The following is a 27,227-nucleotide window of genomic DNA, read 5'->3' on the forward strand; positions in this document are numbered from 1 at the left end:
ATGCCAAGAATGCGCAAAGCTGTCATCAAGGCAAAGGGTGGTTACTTTGCAGAATCTAAAATATAAATGTATTTTGATTTGTTTAACACTATTGGTTAATACATTATTCCATATGTGATATTTGTTTTGCCTCTCCTTGAACTGCCACCTTAACGTGGTGGAGGGGTTTGAGTACCCGAGTGACCCTAGGAGCTATGTTGTCTGGGGCTATATGCCCCTGGTAGGGTCTCCCAAGGCAAACAGGTCCTAGGCGACGGGTCAGACTAAGAGCGGTTCAAAAACCCCTTAATGATGATAAATAATTTGTGTCCTGTGACGTCGCCCGGCATGGCGCAGCCGGGGCCCCACCCTGGAGCCAGGCCCGGGGTTGGGGCTCGTTCGCGAGCGCCTGGTGGCCTTTCCCCATGGGGCCCGGCCGGGCCCAGCCCGAACGAGCGACATGGGGCCGCCCTCCCGTGGGCTCACCACCCACAGGAGGGACCATAAGGGGCCGGTGCAGAGAGGATCGGGTGGCAGTCGAAGGCGGGGGCCTAGACAACCCGATCCCCGGACACGGAAACTAGCTCTAGGGACGTGGAATGTCACCTCGCTGGCGGGGAAGGAGCCTGAGATGGTGCGTGAGGTTGAGAGGTTCCGACTAGAGGTAGTCGGGATCCCCTCTACGCACGGCTTGGGCTCTGGAACCACACTCCTTGAGAGAGGATGGACTCTTCACCACTCTGGAGTTGCCCATGGTGAGAGGCGGAGGGCTGGTGTGGGTTTGCTTATTGCTCCCCAGCTCTGCCGCCATGTGTTGGAGTTTACCCCGGTGAACGAGAGGGTCGTTTCCCTGCGCCTACGGGTCGGGGATAGGTCTCTCACTGTTGTTTGTGCCTACGGGCCGAACGGCAGTGCAGAGTACCCGACCTTCTTGGAGTCTCTGGGAGGGGTGCTGGAAAGTGCTCCGACTGGGGACTCTATCGTTCTACTGGGGGACTTCAACGCCCACGTGGGAAACGACAGTAACACCTGGAGGGGCGTGATTGGGAGGAACAGCCCCCCTGATCTGAACCCGAGCGGTGTTCAGTTATTGGACTTCTGTGCTAGTCACAGTTTGTCCATAACGAACACCATGTTCAAGCATAAGGGTGTCCATCAGTGCACGTGGCACCAGGACACCCTAGGCCGCAGGTCGATGATCGACTTTGTTGTCGTTTCATCTGACTTGCGGCCACATGTCTTGGACACTCGGGTGAAGAGAGGGGCGGAGCTGTCAACTGATCACCACCTGGTTGTGAGTTGGATCCGATGGCGGGGGAGGAAGCTGGACAGACTCGGCAGGCCCAAGCGTACTGTAAGGGTCTGCTGGGAACGTCTGGCCGAGTCTCCTGTCAGAGAGATCTTTAACTCCCACCTCCGGCAGAGCTTTGACTGGATCCCGAGGGAGGCTGGAGATATTGAGTCCGAGTGGTCCATGTTCTCCACCGCCATTGTCGAAGCGGCCGCTCGGAGCTGTGGCCGTAAGGTCTCCGGTGCCTGTCGAGGCGGCAATCCCCGAACCCGGTGGTGGACACCGGAAGTAAGGGATGCTGTCAAGCTGAAGAAGGAGTCCTATCAGGCCTGGTTGGCTTGTGGGACTCCAGAGGCAGCTGACGGGTACCGACAGGCCAAGCGGACTGCAGCCCGGGTGGTTGTGGAGGCAAAAACTCGGGCCTGGGAGGAGTTCGGTGAGGCCATGGAGAAGGACTATCGGCTGGCCTCGAAGAGATTCTGGCAAACCATCCGGCGCCTCAGGAGAGGGAAACAGTGGCCTACCAACGCTGTTTACAGTAGAGGTGGGCAGCTGTTGACCTCAACTGGGGATGTCGTCGGGCGGTGGAAGGAGTACTTCGAGGATCTCCTCAATCCCGCCGTCACGTCTTCCATTGAGGAAGCAGAGGATGAGGGCTCAGAGGTGGACTCGTCCATCACCCGGGCTGAAGTCACCGAGGTGGTTAAGAAACTCCTCTGTGGCAAGGCACCGGGGGTGGATGAGATCCGCCCTGAGTACCTCAAGTCTCTGGATGTTGTGGGGCTGTCTTGGTTGACACGCCTGTGCAACATCACGTGGCAGTCGGGGACAGTGCCTCTGGGATGGCAGACCGGGGTGGTGGTCCCTCTTTATAAGAAGGGGGACCGGAGGGTGTGTTCCAACTATAGGGGGATCACACTTCTCAGCCTCCCCGGGAAAGTCTATGCCAGGGTTCTGGAGAGGAGAATACGGCCGATAGTAGAACCTCGGATTCAGGAGGAACAGTGTGGTTTTCGTCCAGGCCGTGGAACACTGGACCAACTCTATACCCTCTACAGGGTGATGGAGGGTTCATGGGAGTTTGCCCAACCAGTCCACATGTGTTTTGTGGATTTGGAGAAGGCATTCGACTGTGTCCCTCGCGGCCTCCTGTGGAGAGTGCTTCGGGAATATGGGGTCCTGGGTCCTTTGCTAAGGGCTGTCAGGTCCCTGTACGACCGAAGCAGGAGCTTGGTCCGCATTGCCGGCAGTAAGTCAGACTTGTTCCCTGTGCATGTTGGACTCCGGCAGGGCTGCCCTTTGTCACCGGTTCTGTTCGTAATTTTTATGGACAGAATTTCTAGGCGCAGCCAGGGGCCGGAGGGTGTCAGGTTTGGGGACCACACGATTTCGTCTCTGCTCTTTGCGGATGATGTTGTCGTGTTGGCCCCTTCAAGCCAGGACCTTCAGCATGCACTTGGACGGTTTGCAGCCGAGTGTGAAGCGGTGGGGATGAAAATCAGTACCTCCAAATCCGAGGCCATGGTCCTCAGTCGGAAAAGGGTGGCTTGCCCACTTCAGGTTGGTGGAGGGTGCCTGCCTCAAGTGGAGGAGTTTAAGTATCTAGGGGTCCTTTTTACGAGTGAGGGAAGGATGGAACGGGAGATTGACAGACGGATCGGTGCAGCTTCTGCAGTAATGCGGTCGATGTATCGGTCTGTCGTGGTGAAGAAAGAGCTGAGCCGCAAGGCGAAGCTCTCGATTTACCGGTCAATCTACGTTCCTACTCTCACCTATGGTCATGAGCTTTGGGTCATGACCGAAAGGACAAGATCCCGGATACAGGCGGCCGAAATGAGCTTTCTCCGCAGGGTGGCTGGGCGATCCCTTAGAGATAGGGTGAGAAGCTCGGTCACCCGGGAGGAGCTCAGAGTAGAGCCGCTGCTCCTCCACATCGAGAGGGGTCAGCTGAGGTGGCTTGGGCATCTGTTTCGGATGCCTCCGCAACGCCTTCCTGGGAAGGTGTTCCGGTCCCGTCCCACCGGGAAGAGACCCCGGGGAAGACCTAGGACACGCTGGAGGGACTATGTCTCCCGGCTGGCCTGGGAACGCCTCGGTGTCCCCCCGGAAGAGCTGGAGGAAGTGTCTGGGGAGAGGGAAGTCTGGGCATCCCTGCTTAGACTGCTGCCCCCGCGACCCGGCCCCGGATAAACGGAAGATGATGCGATATTTGTTTTGATGTCTTCACTATCATTTTAGCATGAAGAAAATAATAAAGATATAACCTTGAATGAGTCGGTGTGTACAAATGATTTGCTAGTACTGTACATTTGTTGTCCCAGTGATTTCTTGACTGGGTACATTCTTTGTTTCAATATTTTAGTTTTAGGTCAGGATAGGAAAAGATACAACAGGGGGCAGTAAGGTCAGTTGGCCCCTTTGGGTAAACACTACAGTAGACATTATTGCAGGAAGGATAAGGTGGGGGAAGATAGCATTTGACGTGTGTGATAGAACAAAGGGAAAGGTGTTTGATTGACATGAAACAGATGGCAGCGTCTTACCACACCCCTTTTTCCTATGTAATAAATACTGTCGAAATGATGTTTTTATTTAGAAACTATCCACCGTTACTTTGTAACCTGTATACTTTCTCCTTGCAAGCAAGATTAAAACCGTTTATTGCGTAATTGATTTCTCTTGTCTTACCTACCATTTTCATAGAATTATTTGGATTTTAGAAATTGCCATCACAATTTGGGGGCACGTCCGGGAGCCTAATCCTGATCGGTTTGAGTCCCTTTCCTAACAGGTTAACCGTGCACGGCCAGAGAAAGCTCTGGAATTCTAGTATCGTCCAGAAAAGGCTTATCCTTTGACGGGCTGAGAAAGAGTGCCTGACGGGAGCTGTGACTCGTGCTTGATCAGTACAGGTTTCCTGCGGAAATTGAATTTGGAGGCAAGAACGCAATTCGGTCTAAAAACTTAAAGTTTGACTTTATAGTTTAAAATCTGCAGTAAAAGGTTGGACCTTTTAAAATCTCATTTGTGGGCTGACGAGCTTGACTTCGCTTTCTGGTTGGTTGAGTATAAATTAGATTTACTGGGTAAATCTGAAACATGGCGACGTGCGACAGTAAATCTTTGCCGGTCTCTCGTGTTTACGCTGGACCGGCAAAAATTATCACTGACGTATATGGTGTTTGGACATGTGAACAATGTTTCTTTGAGCGTTATTAGGTTTTCCGGCGACTGGCGTTTTCATTCGGTGATGGATGCGCGGCCTGTCGGGCTGATTGGAGGTAGATGGCCGTGGTAACGTATGAAAAGTTGTTTGGAAAGCGTAGGCTACGGTGTGTAGACAGTGTGGAGTATATTGATCTGTGTTGTAGTTTTTTTTGCTCAGGTTAGATGGCTCGTTCTCCTCTGATCGCCCGTCACCCCACCCCGCGGAGTTCAGCTGGACCGATAGGTGGGTCTCCTTGGAGGCCCGATCGGGACACTGCATCGTTGGAGTCATAAGCTCTGTGGCGGGAAGGAGAGCTGTCCTTGGTGTGAACCTTTGGGTAAACATTATTGCAGGAAGGATAAGGTGGGGGAAGATAGCATTTGACGTGTGTGATAGAACAAAGGGAAAGGTGTTTGATTGACATGAAACAGATGGCAGCATCTTACCACACCCCTTCTTCCTATGTAATAAATACTGTCGAAATGATGTTTTTATTTAGAAACTATCCACCGTTACTTTGTAACCTGTATACTTTCTCCTTGCAAGCAAGATTAAAACCGTTTATTGCGTAATTGATTTCTCTTGTCTTACCTACCATTTTCATAGAATTATTTGGATTTTAGAAATTGCCATCACAGTGATTCAACGGGAACACGCAGGAACGCTGAACCGCCTGAGGGAGGGGTGCGGACGGTCAGACAGGGGACCAGAGGGAGCATCAACCGGTGAGATTGTTCCTTAATACAGTTTTCATATGCTTTAGTAAACAATGTGGTTGATGATTTGATGGTTTTGTAGAAATTGATAGATGGATTTGAGTAAGTATGGTGACTAGAAGTTTTTTGAGTATTGCAGTCAGGGCGGCTGTAGTTAGAAACATGTCGTTTTTGTTCCATGTCCTGACACCAATTCCCGTGCAGCAGTTGGACTGCGTGATGGAGTATAGCGTGCTCCTGTATGTTTGGATGTTGATGTTTGAAGTGTGGTGTTTTGGTTAATAGCGGCTGTAGTTAGGCCTGACAACCATTCATATGCTGCTAACCTATTGCGTTGCGATTAGTGCTGGATTATAAGCGGTTGGACTGCTTGAACATCTGCAATTTAGGTTGGACTTAAATATGCAATTGAGATTGGATCTCATACTTTCAGTGCCTGTAGAAGGCTCCTGTAAATTGCCGCAATTGTTGGTCAGCTTATGGTTTGGATCAGTATGCTACAGAAGTTGTATATGCACGCGCCACTTGTGTTTGTTCTGAATGTGGTTATGGCCCGAGTCAAGGGCATTTGTCATTGTCTGGTTGTGGTCGGTCTAGTAAATGCATTTGTCCATTTTGCTATTCCCTGTGCACGAGGGATCCGATTGGCTGCATTGAGTATTCCTTGATAGAATATTGGATCTCGTTTACCGAGGTTGGTGTTAACTTGGAAGTTTTGTAATAGCAATGTTTCGTCTTGTTTGGTGTGCGTTTGGGCGAACGCTTACATTGCGTTGTTAACATGATTATTATGTAAGGCCTACTCTTTTGGCTTTTGCCTTTGTGTTGAAATTGAATTTGCCTGATGGCTGGCACACGTGGGAGTGTTAGCCTGCTAACTTAGGAGTCTAAGAAAATAATGGCATCAATATAATTAGAGGGATAGCTTAGAAATTGGTATAATGATGATTCTGTGATTTGGTAAAATATGGTCTCGTGGTTTCGTAATGAGGGGTTGAAATAGTGTTTTCTCTCTCCTTGTATGGAGTGGGAAGCAGACGATAGCGAAAGGTTTAGTATTAAGGTAATATGCTGTTTTCCATGAAGACTGGATTCAGCCAATAAAGTCATAGCCTGCAAAAGAGTGTAAAATGACTACGGTCTGTTTATTCCCCAAATAGCCAAAGCCAGTTTATTCCCTGTTTAAATAAACCCGTAAAATTAGACGTCCTATTTTAAATGCTAAATTGAGTTTGGTTAAATAAAGGAGTTCTCTTATAAGTGTTTTCCAACGATAACTGGGATAATACTTGTGTTTTTAAAAAACCAACGCATGATACTCGTTCATGGAATTTGAATTCTGGAATGGTACGTTTGTGAACAAATAGGGTATTGATGTAAAGGTGTTTAAGGCTACATTGAGTTTCCTTTGGATTTCTTATTGTACCTTGATTATAGTGACGTCATAAATCTGTTTTCTGCCTGGATTGCCATTCTTAAGAGTTTCTTAATTTCCACCATAATGTTGAGTTGTTGTATAGATAATGATAAGCACATTTTTACAAACTGCAAAAATATTAGATAGGTTGGACACTAAATCTAGAATCTTCAGTTAACGAACGATGTAGGTTAAATTGAGAGGATGGTCTGGGGACCATAAACGAACATTTGGCCTTGCTAATGGCTTACCATATATGTGTTGAGCTCAGAGCTTCAGGAAGGGTGGGCAGGTCCACTGGGATGGCTTCCGCCACCCTTAACTTTATATCAAGGTAGCATATTACTAAGGGTTAAATTCGAGTGTTCAGCCTGTTCTCACACGTGGTAATTTTACCAACACATGTTCAGTTTTGGGATGATAAAACATTAAGTGAAAGCTAAATAAGTTTTCCTTTTGGTTGCTTTAATGTTTACATTTATGATTTCGAATCAAATTGTAGTAAGGGTGGAGACCTTGAGTCATCCAACATTGTTAATTGCTAGAACAAATTCGATGTCTTTGCATGACTTATACATGGAAGTAGCGATTTTGGCTGACCGCCACTATTTTGAATGACGTAGACTTACATCTAAAATTGAGAAAATTCCCTAGAGTTTAGGAGGTAAATTGAGTCATGATGTTTGTTGGTCTCAAATTAGTTTGGCCGTTGCCTGTGTAAATGCAAATTTTGATATGCTAATTTGGGAGTTCCTTCACACGAGCGACCGTGTGTGTGGTACAGTTTTTATTTCCTTTGTTTTTCTTATTTTCGGTTGTTTTGGTTGGATATTCAGTTTGCGACGTTTACTGGATGTATGTTAGATTCCTTCCAACTATCGATTTTCTTTTTAATTTTGGTCCTGTAATGGTTCTGCTTTCAAGCTTGAAGTCATTTTCTGTCTTGAAAGCAGGGGGGGATTGTATGAAATGATTATCTATAGTGGAAAAGAGTTGAACTTAGAGTTCAAATGAAAAAGAGTTGAACTTAGAGTTCAAATGAAAAAGAGTTGAACTTAGAGTTCAAAGCAAATTAAATAGATACTTAGAGAAGTTGCGTGAATAATCTAGTTTGTCAAATTGGGTTTTTGAAATGTATGTTTCATGTGAAATCTAACATGGTTATGGTTGAGTGGAATACATCTTGCCATTTTTGAAATGGTTTAGCTAAGCAATAACTAATTTGATGGGTGTGTTACTTTTCAGTTAGTTTAATATTTGATTAGAAGTAATCATATTAATCTTATGCACTATGGAATAAGTGGGTAAAAACGTGCAGGGAGCACATTTTGTTATTCCTTACATGTTTACAAAATGTTGCCATGGTTTAATTGATATTGAGAAAATAATTCTGCATCAAGTTATATTTCTGGTAAACAAGTTGAGAAGTCTTACATAGTCTAAATTGCATAAAGAGAGGTACAGACCCACTGTAGCACTCCACTCACTGACATGAATGAAAAAAAAAAAAAAAACAGTTTGAGATGGATTTTAACTTGTTTGGACTCTTTAGAAGAGAAACAGACATTATCAAAATTGGGTATTCTAATTCTAATTTAAGTTCTGTCCTAGTAGGCAATCATTGGAAAGTTAATGGTTAACAGAGGTTTCTTTGAGGTGAATGAAGAGAAAAAAGGTTGTTTTACTATTGTCAATGCCTGGGGTGTTTCAAGATAACAACAGTGTCCCTTAGTGATAAGGTGACAATCCTCCAAGACCAGGGTCTGTTATCCTTAGGTTAGTAAACCACCCCCCACTCCAGGGAGAGCCCTGTGGTGATAAAGGAGTAAAAAGGGGGGGTCATGATTTATGACAGGATTTCAGAGTGTGTTTGATGTGCTAGGATAATAAGAAGAGATTGAGAAGTTCACACTAAGTTTCATCTTGTAGAGAAATTAGGCTAAATAACAGTTATGTTAGCTGACCTTCAAGATGGTGTGAAATGTTTGATTTGAAATAAGGTATTTGATCCTTTATGTGAAACAATGGGTGAATTTGATTGTAGTTCCAATACAACACAATCAGATGTAAATTATATAGGGGAACTGAGAATTGTTCATGAACTACTATTAGAGAATGGTACTTCAATGTAAGTAAACTATCTTAACTGATGAGTTTTTGGAACAGTAATGAGATATGTGAAATTGTGTTCTTCTGTTCTTTGTGTTGGTTGTTACACCAACTATAGAAAAGGTTGGAATTGTTATTTTGCTACACTAGCAGAACAGAAGCACCAGAGATGTTAATGTTTTAACGATACTGTTATTGATTTCAACTGTTCTAATCTATTTGGAGAAAAGAAGTAGAGAAATATTGGAAATATAGGGTTTGAGTGTTTGGTAGTGTGTGGTTCTAATGTATCAGCGAGATGCAACAAGCTAACGTGATGGACATATGTGATGATGTACTGTGCAGTTGGAACTAATTTTCTCAAGGATAATTCACACATTCAGATACAGAACACTTGAAAGCGATTCGGCAACAGAGGACTTGCTGGAGCCCAGAGAGAGACTGAGCTTGGCTTAAAAGGACAACTGTGAGGTGGCTGAGGTGAGATGGATCTCACAGACACACAGACAGACTGTCCTACAGCTGAGAGAGGAGTCGACTCTGGAGCGCTGCACGTCTAGGTGCTGCACGTCTACAGGATGCTGAGTTCCTGTGAGCTGGACTGACTCGAGTCCTGCTGATTCTGCAATGTGATGGAGAAGGCACCCTCCGACCGAGAGGATGGAGGCGTAGGAAAGATCTACTGCACAACATCATGCTACGCTGATTGGGTCCATACCAGGTACATCTCATCTGCTGTCCAGGTAGCTGAGAGAGGAACCTGGGATCGACGACATGCTACACGAGGATTGCAGTGTTTAAATTTTAGACACAGTGAATTGAAGTGAATTTTCTGGTGCTCGTAACCAGTCACTTTCTACATGGCCTTTAGCTCTAGAACCTTTAGCTAAAACGGGTCATCTTTGGAGTTCACAAGGGAGAACACACAGATTCTCCTGGCCTGGCTGAGAAAGCAGCTAGAATGGAGACGACAAGAGCTGTGTCTGCATTTGAGCTGTGAAGGACAACACCTTGGAATATACGTCTGACTTTTTCGTTCTGTTACATCGGCCTGTCAATGAAATGGTTCATAACTGACTGTCTGACGTTTGGAAGAGCAGAACATTTGAGATGACTTTGGAAGGACATCCAAATGGAACCATGGAGAGGACTTTTCAGTGAATTGAGCAGTTGGCATGAGAGGACATTGTAACAGTGATAAATTGAAGGATGCATTCAGTGATAGGTGTTTATGATGATTTTAACATGAAAAAGTTTTGCTGTACTATGTTATGATTCTGTATGATGACAATGTGTGATCTTGGAATTTATACGAAAGGTAATGATCTAGAAGAATGCAAAGGAGGATCCAGACATTTCAGATTTGTTCAGTTCTCTAATCATTAAGGGTAATAATATTGACTGGGTCATGTTGTTAAAGAGTACTGTTTTGTTGCAGTCTACATCCTAATGAGTGAACTGTTTAAGGTTTGATACCAAGGTTTGACATGGTATCAAGAGGATGGATTGTTGTGGAAATTTCTTATACAATGTATTCTGACTGTATAAAGGAGTGAGTCCCACTGTTAAGATAGGTACAGGAATGTGTGGGATCTGGTATTTGCATAGGGGGCATCTATTGTCTGTCCAGATGGAGATCAATGGGTTTTAGGTCAGGATAGGAAAAGATACAACAGGGGGCAGTAAGGTCAGTTGGCCCCTTTGGGTAAACATTACAGTAGACATTATTGCAGGAAGGATAAGGTGGGGGAAGATAGCATTTGACGTGTGTGATAGAACAAAGGGAAAGGTGTTTGATTGACATGAAACAGATGGCAGCGTCTTACCACACCCCTTTTTCCTATGTAATAAATACGCCTTCTCCAGATCCACAAAACCCTTGTAGACTGGATGGGCATATTCCCAGGCCCCCTCCAGGATCCTTGCAAGAGTAAAGAGCTGGTCCGTTGTCCCGCGACCAGGACAGAATCCGCATTTTTCCTCTTCAATCTGAGGTTCGACTATCTGCTCAAACCCCCCTTTCCAGCACCTTTGAGTAGACTTTCCCAGGGAGGCTGAGAAGTGTGATTCCCCTGTAATTGGCACACACCCTCTGGTCCCCCTTATTGAACAGGGGAACCACCACCATTTTACACATTTGTTTTTGGTCATTGTCATGCTGGAATACCCATCCAAGACCCATTTTCAATGCCCTGGCTGAGGGAAGGAGGTTCTCACCCATGATTTTATGGTACATGGCCCCGTCCATTGTCCCTTTGATGCGGTGAAGTTGTTCTGTCGCCTAAGCAGAAAAACAACCCAAAAGCGTAATGTTTCCACCTCCATGTTTGACGGTGGGGATGGTGTTCTTGGGGTCATAGGCAGCATTCCTCCTCCCCAAAACACGGCGAGTTGAGTTCATGCCAAAGAGCTCGATTTTGGTCTCATCTGACCACAACACTTTCACCCAGTTCTCCTCTGAATCATTCACATGTTTATTGGCAAACTTCAGATGGGCCTGTACATGTGCTTTCTTGAGCAGGGAGTCTGGTTTCAGTCCTTCACGGCGTAGTGTGTTACCAATTGGTTTCTTGGTGACTACGGTCCCAGCTGCCTTGAGATCATTGACAAGATCCTCCTGTGTAGTTCTGGGTTGATTCCTCACTGTTCTCATGATAATTGCAACTCCATGAGGTGAGATTTATTAATCGATGGTGCACATGGATCTCTCAAGGCACAAGTGGTGAAATCAGGCCAATAGTAGCTGAATGCTGTAACACGCTCAATGCTGCTTGCAGCTTTCATTATTATTATACTCCTGCCATTTTACAGCCATTTTTGGAAATTCCTCTGAGATAAAAAAGCACAAAAAGGCCCAAATATACAGTGGATATAAAAGTCTACACACACACCTCTTAAAATGCCAGGTTCCTGTGATGTAAAAGATGAGAAAGATAAATAATGTCAGACATTTTTCCACCTTTAATGTGACCCATAATGTGAACAATTCAATTGAAAAAAACAAAAATCTTTGAGGGGGAACAAATTACAAACTCACAATAACCTGATTACGACAACAACTGCAGACAATAATGCAAACTTTAACGGTGGCGGTAGTGGAGGAACCTGGCACAGGCGAATATACTCGGTGTATGGTTTTTAATGTAAATCAAACACGAGCATCTACAAAAATAAACTTAAAGAAAACAAAGGGGCTGAATCCTTGGACAGCAAAACAGAAACACTCACCGGTTACGCGTGACATACAGACAGTACCAACAATGATCGACAAATGTGGGGCGCAGAGGGGAAACATTTAAACACATACTAACGAGATGATTGGGACCTGGTGTGAATAGTTGAAGACGTGACACAAAGACAAGTCCGGGATGTGTTTGTGGAGTGATGGGAACTGGAGGTGTACGGGACGGTGGCACTGATCCTCACCGCACCGTGACACAAACAAATAAAGATTTGTTTATCAACCACACGGTGGCACTATAGAGGTTTCTCACATTTAAAAGATCACCACGCTCACCATTTTTAAAATAAATAATTCCATCTCCTCCCAAGGAACATATTTGTAATTGGAACTCATTAAGTCAGGCATAATGGTTTTTCAGCAATTCTGAATTTGGAAAAAATGCTTAAAACGCTGCTTCCATAGCATCAAATAACTGATGTTATGTGTGATTACATTTGGTACACATGATCAGGGATAGGAGTGAAAAGGAAAAACCATACATGTAATATTGTTTCCAGCTATGGATATGAGTTGGATATGTGTCCTTTTGGAAAGAAATGCAATCTGGCTACTAATAGCTTAATGCTGAAATCTGCTAAATGCTGCTTGCAGCTTTAATTTATTTCTGCTTTAGGGAGAGAGCCATTGTATTCTTTAGTGCAATGAAATATCATTAATTGCTTTTATTACTATTCCCTTTTGAAAAAGAGCAGCTTTTAAAACATTTTAATTCACCACTTCATGTAAAAAAATCACTTTATATTAACACTACCATTCAAAAGTTGGGAGTCATATTTTTTGTCCATTAAAATAACAAAATTCCTCAGAAATACAGTGTAGACATTGTTAATGTTGTAAATGACAATTTTTTATGGAATATCTACATAGGCCTGCAGAGGCCCATTATCAGCAACCGTCAGTCCAGTGTTCCAATGGCACATTGTTTGCTAATTTAAGTTAATTATTTTAAAAGACTGTCTAATTGATCATTAGACAACCCTTTTACTATTATGTTAGCACAGCTGAAAACTTTTGTGCTGATTAAAGAACCAATAAAACTGTCCTTTAGACAATTTGAGTATCTGGAGCATTGCAATTCTGGGTTCGATGACAGCTTCAAAATGGCCCAAAACAGAAACAGAAATGACGGCTATTCCATGTGAGAAATTCTAAGAAACTGATGATCATCGTCAGGTCCTGGCTGGGGGGCCTATAGGCATCTCTATGCGTCTGGGGGCCACAGCTAGGGCCTGAATGTGGGGATGCCTCTAGGCATCTCTACACTTTTGTTTTTTGTTTGTCCCCAATTAGAGGCAGCTGTGCTGTATTGCTCTTAACTAGGGACCCTATTGTTTCTCCACGTTTTGTATATCATCGTTTATTCCGTGCCTCTCCTTTTTGATGTTTTGTTTTTACAATTAAAAGGATGTTACCTGTTGTGGAAATTCTGGAACTGATGTATACTTGGTCCTATACATGTATAAATGGGTTACTAGTTAAAGGTACTGAGTCCCCATGTTTGGATAAGAAAAGGAATGTGGGAGAGTGGCAACTGGTGTTTAGGGTCATTTTTGACTGGTATCAGCAGATTATAGGGTTACTCGTAAATCTGCCTACCTGTATAACTTATCAGGGCATCTATTGTCTGTCCGGATGCTGTAAGAGCTCTTTAGAGTTCAAGAGTTTACCCATGTGGGGAAGGACAGCTTGCCCCTTGTGTGAAGCCTACGTATTGACAGAACAAAGGGAATGTGTTTTACTGACACGACAGATGGGCAGCATCTTACCACACCCCTTTTTCCACTATAAATATTGATGATTGTCATGTATTAAGTTAGAGACTCCTCGGATGATTATTTTTGTAAGGGTTTATGTGTCTCTCTATTTGCAAATAAACTGTTAATTGTGCCAACGGAATTTTGTCTCTGTACTTCCTCCTTTATAAGTTCTGATTGATGAAATTACCATCACATACACTACCCTCACTCTTCGACTCGTGTCCTGCCTTCAACCATGACAATGTCATCCAATGCTGTGTACTACACCCTCACGAAACAGTAAAAACAGTCTCTAACCAAAATAGAATGAGTGGGAGGCCCCAGAACACAATTGAGCTAGAGGACAAATACATTAGTGTCTAGTTTGAGAAACAGATGCCTCACAGATCCTCAAATGGCAGCTTCATTATATAGTAACCACAAAACACCAGTTTCAACATCAGCAGTAAAGCAGTGATACTGGAGCTGTAAAGAAAAAGCATTATCTCAGACAGACCAATGAAAAATAAAAAGATTAAGATGGGCAAAAGAACACAGGCCCTGGACAGAAAAAGATTGGAAAAAAGTGTTATGGACAGGCAAATCTGTCCAAAGTTTGAGGTGTTCAGATAAAAAATAAGAACATTTGTGAGACGCAGACCAAATGAAAAGCTAGTGGAGGAGTGCTTGATGCCATCTGTCAAGCAGGTTGAAAGCAATGTGATGGTCTGAGGGTGCTTTGGTGGTGGTAATGTAGTAGATCTGTACCGGGTTAAATAGGTATTCAAAATTGCCTATTGTGTTCTGTCATGCTTGAACATGTTTAATAGGTATTATAAACAGCCTGTTTTGTTGTGCTTTGTCATGTTCACTATGTCATTTTTAGTCAAACGTATTTATTGCGTAAGGCCTCAAGGGGGGTCTCATGACAGTGTGGGTAGGCTTCAACAGGCCCACTGCATGGTGATAGTCTTTAAAGTTAAGGAGACATGCTGTGTCCCATTTGAATCCAATATAGTCATAGCCTATAAGAAGAGGGTAATACAGCTAAACCGAGTTTACTCCCCACCATAAAGTTAGATGTTATATTTTAAATGCTGAATTGAGTTTGGTTAAAAAATATAATTTATCTTGTTCTTATTTACCAACGATAACTGGGATAATACTTGTGCTTTTAAAACCAACACCTGATACTCGTTAATGGAGTTTAAATTCTAAAATATTAAATTGACTAATGAAAAAATAGGGTATAGATGTAGTGTTTAAGTCCTACATTGAGTGTCCTTTGGATTACTTATTGTACCTTATTTTAGTGTAATCATAGATCTGTTTTCTTTCTACATTGCCATTCTTAAGAAACAGCAACAATATTAGATGAGTTGGACACTAAATGTAAATCTTCAATTAACGAAGGATATTGGCCAAGTTGAAAAATCTAACATATCTTGCTACAGACAGTCTGAGGACCATGTTAGATGTTTTTAATGTGTGGACATTTACATTTCATATACTTTAAACAAACATTTGGCCTTTTTAATGGCTCACCATAAATGTGTGAAGCTTAGGGCTTCAGGAAGGCGGGCAGACCCACTGGGATGGCCCCTAGCAACCTTTCCCATTACATCAGAGTAGCCAATTACTAAGAGTTAAATTTGTATTCAGACTGGTCTTTTCTGTGGTAATTTCACCAATATTCAGTTTTGGGATAATCAAACGCTGAGTTAGAAAGCTAAATATATTTTCCTCTCAATATCTTTAATGTTGAAATTTATGGTTTTGAAACCAACTGAAGTGAGGGTAGAGACCTAAAGTCACCACCCATTTTTGCTGATAGAACAATCAATAGAACCACAGGCGTGGTCAAAAAAATGCATAAAAATATGATTGACTGTCCTCCATTTATGACTGTTTGCTTGGTGTTTCTTCCTCTGCCTGCTCGTCTGACTCCCGTCTCCCTCTGCTTCCAGGATTCACGCCCCAAACTACCCCGCACGCCGCCGGATTACCGGAACCCCCTCGTTGGAACACGCTACCACACCATCTAGCCTGCCGTCCTAACCGATCTGCACGTCTGCCATATCCCATTTCTTCACCAGACTGCACTCAATAAATACTTGTTTCCCTCACCACCTACCTTTTCTGGGTCTGCGTTTGGGTTCGGTACCTGGGGTTTCTGACAGACTGACACTATTTGGACTAATATTTTACCCATGTTTGTGAATTCCCTAAAAATGTAGGAGGTAAATCTAGACATTGTTTGTTTGCAATGATGTAGTTTGGCCATTGTCCTGTAAATATCCTATATTTGTTTGCTGTAACTATGATAATATGATCACCCTGGTAGTTGCAGTAGGTCGTTTTTCTACCTACTGCTGGAGTTTTTCACTCTTATTATTTAGTTGCGCAGCTTTTCCGATAGAAAAACAGACATGAATAAGGCATGGCCCCTGAAGCTCATGGACCCCAACAACATGCAGGGACTGTGGGAATGTCCGCTACACCAGTGGACCTTTAATATCATTAATAATATTTAAAAAATCTACATTATTTTACTGCTATGAGCATTAAATTAATTTAGGAGTATAGTGATATGCATGTACACTCACCTAAAGGATTATTAGGAACACCTGTTCAATTTCTCATTAATGCAATTATTTAATCAACCAATCACATGGCAGTTGCTTCAATGCATTTAGGGGTGTGGTCCTGGTCAAGACAATCTCCTGAACTCCAAACTGAATGTCAGAATGGGAAAGAAAGGTGATTTAAGCTATTTTGAGAGTGGCATGGTTCTTGGTGCCAGACGGGCCGGTCTGAGTATTTCACAATCTGCTCAGTTACTGGGATTTTCACGCACAACCATTTCTAGGGTTTACAAAGAATGGTGTGAAAAGGGAAAAACATCCAGTATGCGGCAGTCCTGTGGGCGAAAATGCCTTGTTGATGCTAGAGGTCAGAGGAGAATGGGCCAACTGATTCAAGCTGATAGAAGAGCAAATTTGACTGAAATAACCAGTTGTTACAACCGAGGTATGCAGCAAAGCATTTGTGAAGCCACAACACGCACTACCTTGAGGCGGATGGGCTACAACAGCAGAAGACCCCACTGGGTACCACTCATCTCCACTACAAGTAGGAAAAAGAGCCTACAATTTGCACAAGCTCATCAAAATTGGACAGTTGAAGACTAGAAGAATGTTGCCTGGTCTAATGAGTCTCCATTTCTGTTGAGACATTCAGATGGTAGAGTCAGAATTTGGTGTAAACAGAATGAGAACATGGATCCATCATGCCTTGTTACCACTGTGCAGGCTGGTGGTGGTGGTGTAATGGTGTGGGGGATGTTTTCTTGGCACACTTTAGGCCCCTTAGTGCCAATTGGGCATTTAAATGCCACGGCCTACCTGAGCATTGTTTCTGACCTTGTCCATCCCTTTATGACCACCATGTACCCATCCTCTGATGGCTACTTCCAGCAGGATAATGCACCATCTCACAAAGCTCAAATCATTTCAGTTTGGGTTCTTGAACATGACAATGAGTTCACTGTACTGAAATGGCCCCCACAGTCACCAGATCTCAACCCAATAGAGCATATTTGGGATGTGGTGGAACGGGAGCTTCGTGCCCTGGATGTGCATCCCACAAATCTCCATCAACTGCAAGATGCAATCCTATCAATATGGGCCAACATTTCTAAAGAATGCTTTGAATCAATGCCACGTAGAATTAAGGCAGTTCTGAAGGCGAAACGGGGTCAAAAACAGTATTAGTATGGTATTCCTAATAATCCTTTAGGTGAGTGTATGTATACACTAGACCAGTGTTTCTCAACCCTGCTCCATGGCACCCCCTGCCCTGTATGTTTTAGATTTCTCCCTGCTCTGTCACCTGATTCAAATGGTCAGCTCATTATCAAGTCTTTCATGAGATAAATCAGGTATGTTAGGGCAGGAAGAGATATAAAACATGCAGGGCAGGGTTGAGAAACACTGTACTTGACAGTTACAAAAAAACAAATGGCTGAAGGTCTAACAGTGTTCATTGTATACTATCTGAGGTTGAGTAAAAATAAACATCCTCTAACCAGCCCCTCAACCCACCACACTTAATCATAAGTGTTTTTATTTAGAAAGAGAATACTATTTGTAGCAGCAGTCAAAAAAGGCCACAGACTCAAATGGTAAACTCTTCTTCATGGGCTCTGGTCAAAAATAGTGCACTATATAGGGAATAGGGTGCAATTTGGGGCAGAAATACAGAGCTTGAATCTGTTTTGTGTGTCTACAGATGAGATCCCAGAGATGGAGGGATGGAAAGACAGATGGAGGGGAAAGAGATGAAAATAATCTGGACAGAGTGAGACAGGGAGTGAAGGATGAGTGTCAATAGGTAGGTTGTGGTCCTGTGAGACCCAGAAGTAACATGATCTAGCAGTGAGCGGTTTTCATGGTATTGTTTTTTCAACGCCCATCACAAACCTCTCTCTCAGACTCACAATTCTTTGTAATTACCCTTTTCTTATTACCACAGAAAACAAAAACACACACAAACACACATCCCTACCTCTGTGTAGTTGCCACGTTTGCTGTAGATGGCAGATAGTAGTCGGTAACACTCAATACAGCTCCCCTGTTTGGATATGATCCCCAGTGTCATCTTCTCTGCCTCTTTAGATCGGCCCGCCATGGCTAACACCTGTGCCTACAGAGTGAGAGTGATATTTGTTCTACATCAAACAGTGAAAACTGTAAGTACAGTAAGAGCTTCTGCTAAAGGACTTTAAATGTAATTCCACCAGGTGAGTAAAACCTATATATTTGAGTAGGAGCAACAGTGAGCGCTATAACATTCGAACATGCTAGAGGTTAAGCTGCTGACTTTCACTCCAAAGGTAGTGAGTTCAAATCCATATGGAGTTGTTTATTGTAAGTTTAAATTTCCAAAGCTGAAACATCGCCCCAACCGTTTGCAATGAATGCTTAACTATAACCCTCAAATCCTAACCATTCTTGGGCAGGGGCCTTGCATTTCATCACAACCTTTTATTTACCAACAGTAAAATTATTTCTGTGGACAAACGTGAAATACTGACATGAGACTGTTCGAGAGAGGTTCCTTGTTAATCAGACATCTTGGGTGACTGCCCAGTTGTGAATACAGCATGTAGTGTTTATATTCCTGCAAGAAGTGATGGGCTGCTTGACACTCACGCTCAATACTGTTCCGATCAGTTCAACACTGGCTGCACTGAAACAATGTTCAGAGACGTGTTTTCCGAAACACTTCTGGTCACGTGAATTTGGATGCTGAAACACTGTCACGTGTTATTGATCGAAACCTGTGCAGTTAAGTCACAAACAATTTACTGACTCAGGTTTTGATAACCAGGTGCAATAACAATCTTGAATGAGTGGTGTCACTTTGTTGGAAGCATAGTTGGTAGTAACCATAGAAAGGTTCTATAATCTATGGCAATAACTCTCAGTACGCATCGAGATCTTTAATGAATACGTTATTAACAATTTCAGTAGGCTACTACAGCTGTGAGTGAAGGTCAGCAGTGGATCAGTGGGTAGTGTCACAGACTCTCTTGTGGAACTACACAAGTTGAAATCCTGGTTATTTTCTCTGAATTTCTCCCAATAATTCAAATTATTAATTTCCTTTAGTGCATCCTATGGCTATAACTTCATCCGAATCATTATAATGGATGTATTGTCAAAAAAGCATGTTGAAAAGTGGTGATGGGCTGTTCTAGTTTTTTCAATACTTACTGCATTGGAACAATGTCTTGAGTAGTGATGGGCTGCTACGCGCACACACTGTATACTGTTCCGAGCTTTTTGACACCCTTCCGACACTCACTGCATTGGAAAACGATGTTCTGAAAATGTCTGGTCACCTGACGGCAGGCGTCGAAACACTGTCACGTGATATTTAATGAAACCACTAATGTCGATTGAGTGTCTGAGACCTGACTGACTCAGGCTTTGAAAATTGAGGTGGCCATACCAACAACTTGTTGCAAGAGAAACATTTGTGAGATTAATGAGGGATTGTGAGTTTGCTATGTGACAATTGTTTGAAATTAGCCTAGTTAGTAGAAACTAGTTTCAAAGTGCTTGTTGCAAAGCGCAGGTTTCCACAGTTCTCCGGCGTCTGAGCGCCCTGCCGATTGGTTGACACTTTCAAACATCAAGCTCTATTTGGCAACTGAAGTAGACACTTTTAATATTAAAATACTTCACTAGTGGTGTAATGCATAGTGTCGCCATCTATGGTGCAAGGCAACCCTGGTTCAAATCAAGACTCTCTTAGGTTTTTTTTATTGTTTTTCAAATAATGTCCTATTTACTGCAAAAGGAATAGGAATCGTAATGAAACCCTTCTCACCCACACGCCTTTATCATTCAAAACATTATGGTGGAGGAATGGTTAAATGAAAAGCAGGCTGGAAAGGCAAGAGCCTTTTGCCTTTCTAGCCTGCTTTTCATAAGAACCCCACATTTCACTTTCGCTTTTCAATTGGCACACACCCCAAATTGCTGAGCCACAAAATATTTTCTGGCAATATGGGAAAATATGTCGGTATGAACACTGAACTCAAATTGTGTGTGTGTCACTCACCAGAGCCAGCCAGATGTCTGTGCTGTCTGGCTGTATCATAGCTGCCTCACGGTACACCTGCAAAGCCTCCTCATAGCGTCCTGTGTTGTAGTACAATGCCCCTAGTGGCGTCAGGATTTCCACCTTTCTTGTCACCTGCAGGGCCCTGGAGTCAAAGGTCAGGGAAAAGTAAATGGAAGGTAAACATGAGTCAAATAAACCGTGACATAGGATATCTCCACCCATCACTTCATGACAATAGGCCCATATGGCTTGCTTGACTCCTAAACCCCTTACATAATCCTAAATCTGCTGTGTTACCAACTTAACTCACTTCTTGTACCAAGATTCTGCTTCCTTATTCTCATTGGAGGAGCGAAGGAGGCGGCCCAAGTTCACCATGGCAACATAGTGCGCAGGCTTCAGGTGCACGGCATGCTGGTAGTGGGCTGCTGCCAACGCCCCTTCTCCTAACGCAAGGACAGAGAGAAAAGGAGACTCAGTCAGGCCTCCAAGTCACTGTAGAAAAACCATACAGTATTTAAGTTTGAATAACTACCTTCTACAAATGTCTGTCCTCTTGAGAAGTAATAGAATGGATTCTACAGCCAATACAAGCCAAGTAGGCATCCAGCCAACCTCCTACACTACTGGACTCACCGGTGTCAACCAGAAATACTCCATAGTTGTTATGCAGGTCTGAGCTTTCCGGGCAGTTCTCTATGCCTTGCAGATATACTTTATTCGCCTCCGCATATCGCTTCTATATAAAAAAAGAAGAAAAATAATATGATAACAATGGAACGGTTATACTGATGAAATTGTGGCTATGTTGAGCTAAAGGTATAGAAAGCCTGTGGTAATAGAAGCTTCTGAGCATTTTCAGTTGCACAAGCTAAGTTCGCACTGACAGGATTTGCTGATCTACAGATGTTTTTAATGTCAAGGAATTGAAAGAGGGGTTGTGTGTATTGTGGGTGTGGGGGGTTAAGCAGGAAGTATAGTAGTAAACGTTCTAGTCTAGCAAAAGTGTGTATGTTTGTGTGAGTTGTGCATTACCTGCTCTGCATAGAGTGATGCTAGGCTTGAGTAGGCGTCAGCGAAGTGTGGACCAAAACGAATTGAATGCTTCAACAGAGCCTCTGCCTCTTCCTCCTTGCCCTGGGATCTAAAATAACATCATCATCAACACCATCACAAGAGTTGGGGTTAAATATTAAAAGATGTTGCTTCATCACAGTGTCTTCAAAAATAGTGACAAAAAAATAGGTTGAACAAATTTTTCAATAAATACATCCAGAAAAAAATATTACTACACAAAAACTATTGTCCATTTTGGTTGGCTAATATCAATCATCCATCCATCCATCATCTTCCGCTTATCCGGGGCCGGGTCGCGGGGGCAGCAGTCTAAGCAGGGATGCCCAGACTTCCCTCTCCCCAGACACTTCCTCCAGCTCTTCTGGGGGGACACCAAGGCGTTCCCAAGGCCAGCCGGGAGACATAGTCCCTCCAGCGTGTCCTGGGTCTTCCCCGGGGTCTCCTCCCGGTGGGACGGGACCGGAACACCGTCCCAGGAAGGCGTTCCGGAGGCATTTGAAACAGATGGCCAAGCCACCTCATCTGACCCCTCTCGATGTGGAGGAGCAGCGGCTCTACTCTGAGCTCCTCCCGGGTGACCGAGCTTCTCACCCTATCTCTAAGGGATCGCCCAGCCACCCTGCGGAGAAAGCTCATTTCGGCCGCCTGTATCCGGGATCTTGTCCTTTTGGTCATGACCCAAAGCTCATGACCATAGGTGAGAGTAGGAACGTAGATTGACCGGTAAATCGACCGCATTACTGCAGAAGCTGCACCGATCCGTCTGTCAATCTCCCGTTCCATCCTTCCCTCACTCGTGAACAAGGCCCCTAGATACTTAAACTCCTCCACTTGAGGCAAGCACTCTCCACCAACCTGAAATGGGCAAGCCACCCTTTTCCGACTGCGGACCATGGCCTCGGATTTGGAGGTACTGATTCTCATCCCAACCACTTCACACTCGGCTGCAAACCGTCCCAGTGCATGCTGAAGGTCCTGGTTTGAAGGGGCCAACACGACAACATCATCCGCAAAGAGCACAGACAAAATCGTGTGGTCCCCAAACCAGACACCCTCCGGCCCCTGGCTGCGCCTAGAAATTCTGTCCATAAAAATTACGAACAGAACCGGCGACAAAGGGCAGCCCTGCCGGAGTCCAACATGCACTGGGAACAAGTCTGACTTACTGCCAGCAATGCGGACCAAGCTCCTGCTTCGGTCGTACAGAGATCTGATAGCTCTTAGCAAAGGACCCAGGACCCCATATTCCCGAAGCACTCTCCACAGGATGTCACGAGGGACACAGTCGAATGCCTTCTCCAAATCCACAAAACACATGTGGATTGGTTGGGCAAACTCCCATGAACCCTCCAACACCCCGTAGAGGGTATAGAGCTGGTCCAGTGTTCCACGGCCTGGACGAAAACCACACTGTTCCTCCTGAATCCGAGGTTCTACTAACGGCCGTATTCTCCTCTCCAGAACCCTGGCATAGACTTTCCCGGGGAGGCTGAGAAGTGTGATCCCCCTATAGTTGGTCCCCCTTCATAAAAAGAGGGAACACCACCCCGGTCTGCCATCCCAGAGGCACTGTCCCCGACCGCCACGCGATGTTGCACAGGCGTGTCAACAAAGACAGCCCCACAACATCCAGAGACTTGAGGTACTCAGGGCGGATCACATCCACTTGCCTTGCCACCGAGGAGTTTCTTGACCACCTCTGTGACTTCAGCCCGGGTGATGGACGAGTCCACCTCTGAGCCCTCATCCTCTGCTTCCTCAATGGAAGACGTGACGGCGGGATTGAGGAGATCCTCGAAGTACTCCTTCCACCGCCCGACGACATCCCCAGTTGAGGTCAACAGCTGCCCACCTCTACTGTAAACAGCGTTGGTAGGGCACTGTTTCCCTCTCCTGAGGCGCTGGATGGTTTGCCAGAATCTCTTTGAGGCCACCTGATAGTCCTTCTCCATGGCCTCACCAAACTCCTCCCAGGCCCAAGTTTTTGCCTCCACAACCACCCGGGCTGCAGTCCGCTTGGCCTGCCGGTACCCGTCAGCTGCCTCAGGAGTCCCACAAGCCAACCAGGCCTGATAGGACTCTTTCTTCAGCTTGACGGCATCCCTTACTTCCGGTGTCCACCACTGGGTTCGGGGATTGCCGCCTCGACCGGCACCGGAGACCTTACGGCCACAGCTCCGAGCGGCCGCTTCGACAATGGCGGTGGAGAACGTGGTCCACTCGGACTCAGTATCTCCAGCCTCCCTCGGAATCCAGTCGAAGCTCTGCCGGAGGTGGGAGTTAAAGATCTCTCTGACAGGAGACTCGGCCAGACGTTCCCAGCAGACCCTTACAGTACGCTTGGGACTGCCGAGTCTGTCCAGCTTCCTCCCCCGCCATTGGATCCAACTCACTACCAGGTGGTGATCAGTTGACAGCTCCGCCCCTCTCTTCACCCGAGTGTCCAAGACATATGGCCGCAGGTCAGATGAGACGACAACAAAGTTGATCATCGACCTGTGGCCTAGGGTGTCCTGCTGCCACGTGCACTGATGGACACCCTTATGCTTCAACAAGGTGTTCGTTATGGACAAACTGTGACTAGCACAGAAGTCCAATAACTGAACACCACTTGGGTTCAGATCAGGGGGGCCGTTCCTCCCAATCATGCCCCTCCAGGTGTCACTGTTGTTGCCCACGTGGGCGTTGAAGTCCCCCAGTAGAACGATAGAGTCCCCAGTCGGAGCACTTTCCAGCACCCCTCCCAGAGACTCCAAGAAGGTTGGGTACTCTGCACTGCTGTTCGGCCCGTAGGCACAAACAACAGTGAGAGACCTATCCCCGACCCGTAGGCGCAGGGAAACGACCCTCTCGTTCACCGGGGTAAACTCCAACACATGGCGGCAGAGCTGGGGAGCTTTAAGCAAACCCACACCAGCCCGCCGCCTCTCACCATGGGCAACTCCAGAGTGGTGAAGAGTCCATCCTCTCTCAAGGAGTGTGGTTCCAGAGCCCCAGCCGTGCGTAGAGGTGATCCCGACTACCTCTAGTCGGAACCTCTCAACCTCACGCACAATCTCAGGCTCCTTCCCTGCCAGCGAGGTGACGTTCCAGGTCCATAGAGCTAGTTTCCGTGTCCAGAGATCGGGTTGTCTAGGCCACCGCCTTCGACTGCCGCCCGATCCTCTCTGCACCGGCCCCTTATGGTCCCTCCTGTGGGTGGTGAGCCCACGGGAAGGCGGCCCCACGTCGGTCCTTCGGGGCTGAGCCCGGCCGGGCCCCATGGGGAAAGGCCCGGGCCACCAGGCGCTCACGTACAAGCCCCAACCCCGGGCCTGGCTCCAGGGTGGGGCCCCGGCTGTGCCATACTGGGCGACATCACGGAACTCAAAATTGTACTCATCATTAAGGGGGTTTAATATCAATCAATCAATCAAATGTATTTATAAAGCCCTTTTTACATCAGCAGATGTCACAAAGTGCTTTTACAAAATACCTGGCCTTAAATCCCAAGGAGCAAACAACAGTAGTGTTGAATTTCAGTGGCTAACAAAAACTTCCTAAGAATGCCAAAATTTAGGAAGAACCTAGAGAGGACCCAGACTCAGAGGGGTGACCAGTCCTGTTCTGGATGTGCCAGGTGAACATATTAAGATTACAATTGTAATAATTAATAAATGTGTGTGGGCTGAGTCCAGAGTCTATTTAAACCTAGTCCAGGTCGGAAGCATGACCTGATGGACAAAGACAGGGAAAACACGGGGGAGGGGGAGGTGTCAGCACAGTGACAGCTGAAATTGTCAGGCATCGTCTCAATCTGCAACACAACCAGAAGAAATCTGGACAGGGCCAGCAACGGGTCCCCCAAGCCAGGTACTCTGCAAATGTGGGTCAGGACCTCATGCCCTCCTAATTTCAAAACTTTAAACTATTTGTGACCCACAATTACAAAAAGAGAGAAAGAGCTTTTTACTAAACTAAGCTCCTCTGCTATTATTTGATTTTATCAAATGCTTTCAAATCTGTGGCATTAGGGGCATGATTACAGACACGGTTTTGAGTGAAATTGGGATAATTAGAAACCCTGTAGCAATTAGAAGCTGTGCAGCCTACACCACAGGTAAACTGAAAATATACAGGATGTAGCTCATTCTCATTCAGCACATGACTTTGTTTTGTGCGACCCAATCAAGCCTGGTATGGGGATTAAAAAAACATTGTCAAAATAAAACTTTTTAATTGATGTTGTTGTTTTATTGTAGTAACATATTTTTTGATATAATAAAAATTGGTGTTCTCATAGACTCATTGGCTCCTCACAAAAGTGATTGGTAAGACTGACCCACAGACAAATAATTTCACCCTTATTTGGGAGGTGGCGGGTGTACATTTTATCCTCTGAAGTCAGTAATTGTTTAATCTATGGTAGTTTAATGAGGCAATCAAATTTTTTTGACTAAAATGCGCAGATAATGTTTTGACATTTTCCTTCAGTTTTGATTTCTGTGTGGCCACACAAAACACTAAATACTGGGTGGCCAATACAAATATTTGTTTTAAAAAATGTTTTGATGGCTCAAGTAAAAATTTTACTTGGTTGTACCACTGAGACCAACATTTATTTTATTCCAAGTTTAATTATTTGGTCAAACTGTAATGTTAATGTTGTCCTGACATCAAGCTCTACTTGTGTGTGTTTCACAAATTGCGTGTGTGGACCAGGACACTCTCCCTCACACTCACCCCTCACTGTTTTTCAATTTCAATTGCTCCCTTTCAATCCAATCGATATGTGCTCAGTTTTTGGCAAAATGGTTAATATGAAAACTACACTACAGATCAAGTTCCCTTGCCCCCCTACCTACTGACACAGATGAAGGAACATGAGAAGTGCAGATCAAACCTCTCATTATTCTTATAATTGATGTGCAGTTTATTAACTATTTATTTATTTTGAATTCTATGAAGTTTGCGAACTATGTTCTGACGGCCAAGAGTGTTTTAACCATCTGAACCATCTCAGCGCACAGCCTATTTAATTCCCTAATTAGAGGACCAAGTACCGTCGGTACGGGTACCTTATTGTTTTTGTTGGTTTTATTATTATTATTATTAGGGGATCAAGTACCGTAGGTACGAGTACCTTATTTGTTTTCTTGGTTTCATTAGGCGACCTAGTATAGGTATGGGTACCCTATTGTTTTTGTTGGTTTTATTATTATTATTAATAGGGGACCAAGTACCATAGGTATGGGTAACCTATTGTTTTTGTTGGTTTTATTATTATTAGGGGGCCAATCAACAAAGTTGCTGGAACCCTTTTATGTTTGTACGTTTAATTATTATTAGGGGACCAAGTACCGTAGGTATGGGTACCCTATTGCTTTTGTTGGTTTTATTATTATTAGGGGGCCAAGCAACGAAGTTGCTGGAACCCTTTTATGTTTGTACGTTTTATTATTATTACTATTAGGGGGCCAAGCAACGAAGTTGCTGGAACCCTTTTATGTTTGTACGTTTTATTATTATTATTATTATTCTCCAGGGCCATTTTCAGAGGTCCATAGCTCGGTCCCCTCTGGTTCAAAACGCTCCAAACTTTGCCTGATTGTAGACAGTCAAGGTCCGAAGGACCCATACTCCTCATGGTGGCGCTGTAGCACTCAGAGGAAAATGGAAAAAGTGAAGCTCAGATCTCATGAAACGAATGTCGTAGAGACATGCAACCAAGTTCCAGATATAGCATATTCTCATGCTGACCAAAAAAGTATCTGGGGTCTTTCAAATTCACCCCTTGGATTTTCCTTCATTTTGACTTCTGTGAAAAACTCATCAACA

The 27,227-nt window shown here is 44.6% G+C and overlaps 1 protein-coding gene across 2 annotated transcripts in view; it reads right to left on the reverse strand.

The window, feature by feature from the left end:
• tmtc1 (transmembrane O-mannosyltransferase targeting cadherins 1) overlaps positions 1-27,227 on the reverse strand; it is a 314,311-nt gene that overhangs the window by 40,146 nt on the left and 246,938 nt on the right. For both annotated transcript variants that reach the window (XM_034290060.1, XM_034290061.1), the window contains 5 exons: positions 21,369-21,477; positions 20,970-21,072; positions 20,644-20,779; positions 20,331-20,475; positions 18,267-18,404 (listed from right to left, as the gene is read on the reverse strand). In XM_034290060.1, coding sequence (XP_034145951.1) covers positions 18,267-18,404; positions 20,331-20,475; positions 20,644-20,779; positions 20,970-21,072; positions 21,369-21,477 — 631 coding nt within the window. The remainder of the gene's footprint in view (positions 1-18,266; positions 18,405-20,330; positions 20,476-20,643; positions 20,780-20,969; positions 21,073-21,368; positions 21,478-27,227) is intronic.

Source organism: Esox lucius, chromosome 23 (assembly GCF_011004845.1).
Source record: "Esox lucius isolate fEsoLuc1 chromosome 23, fEsoLuc1.pri, whole genome shotgun sequence".
NCBI lineage: Eukaryota > Metazoa > Chordata > Actinopteri > Esociformes > Esocidae > Esox > Esox lucius.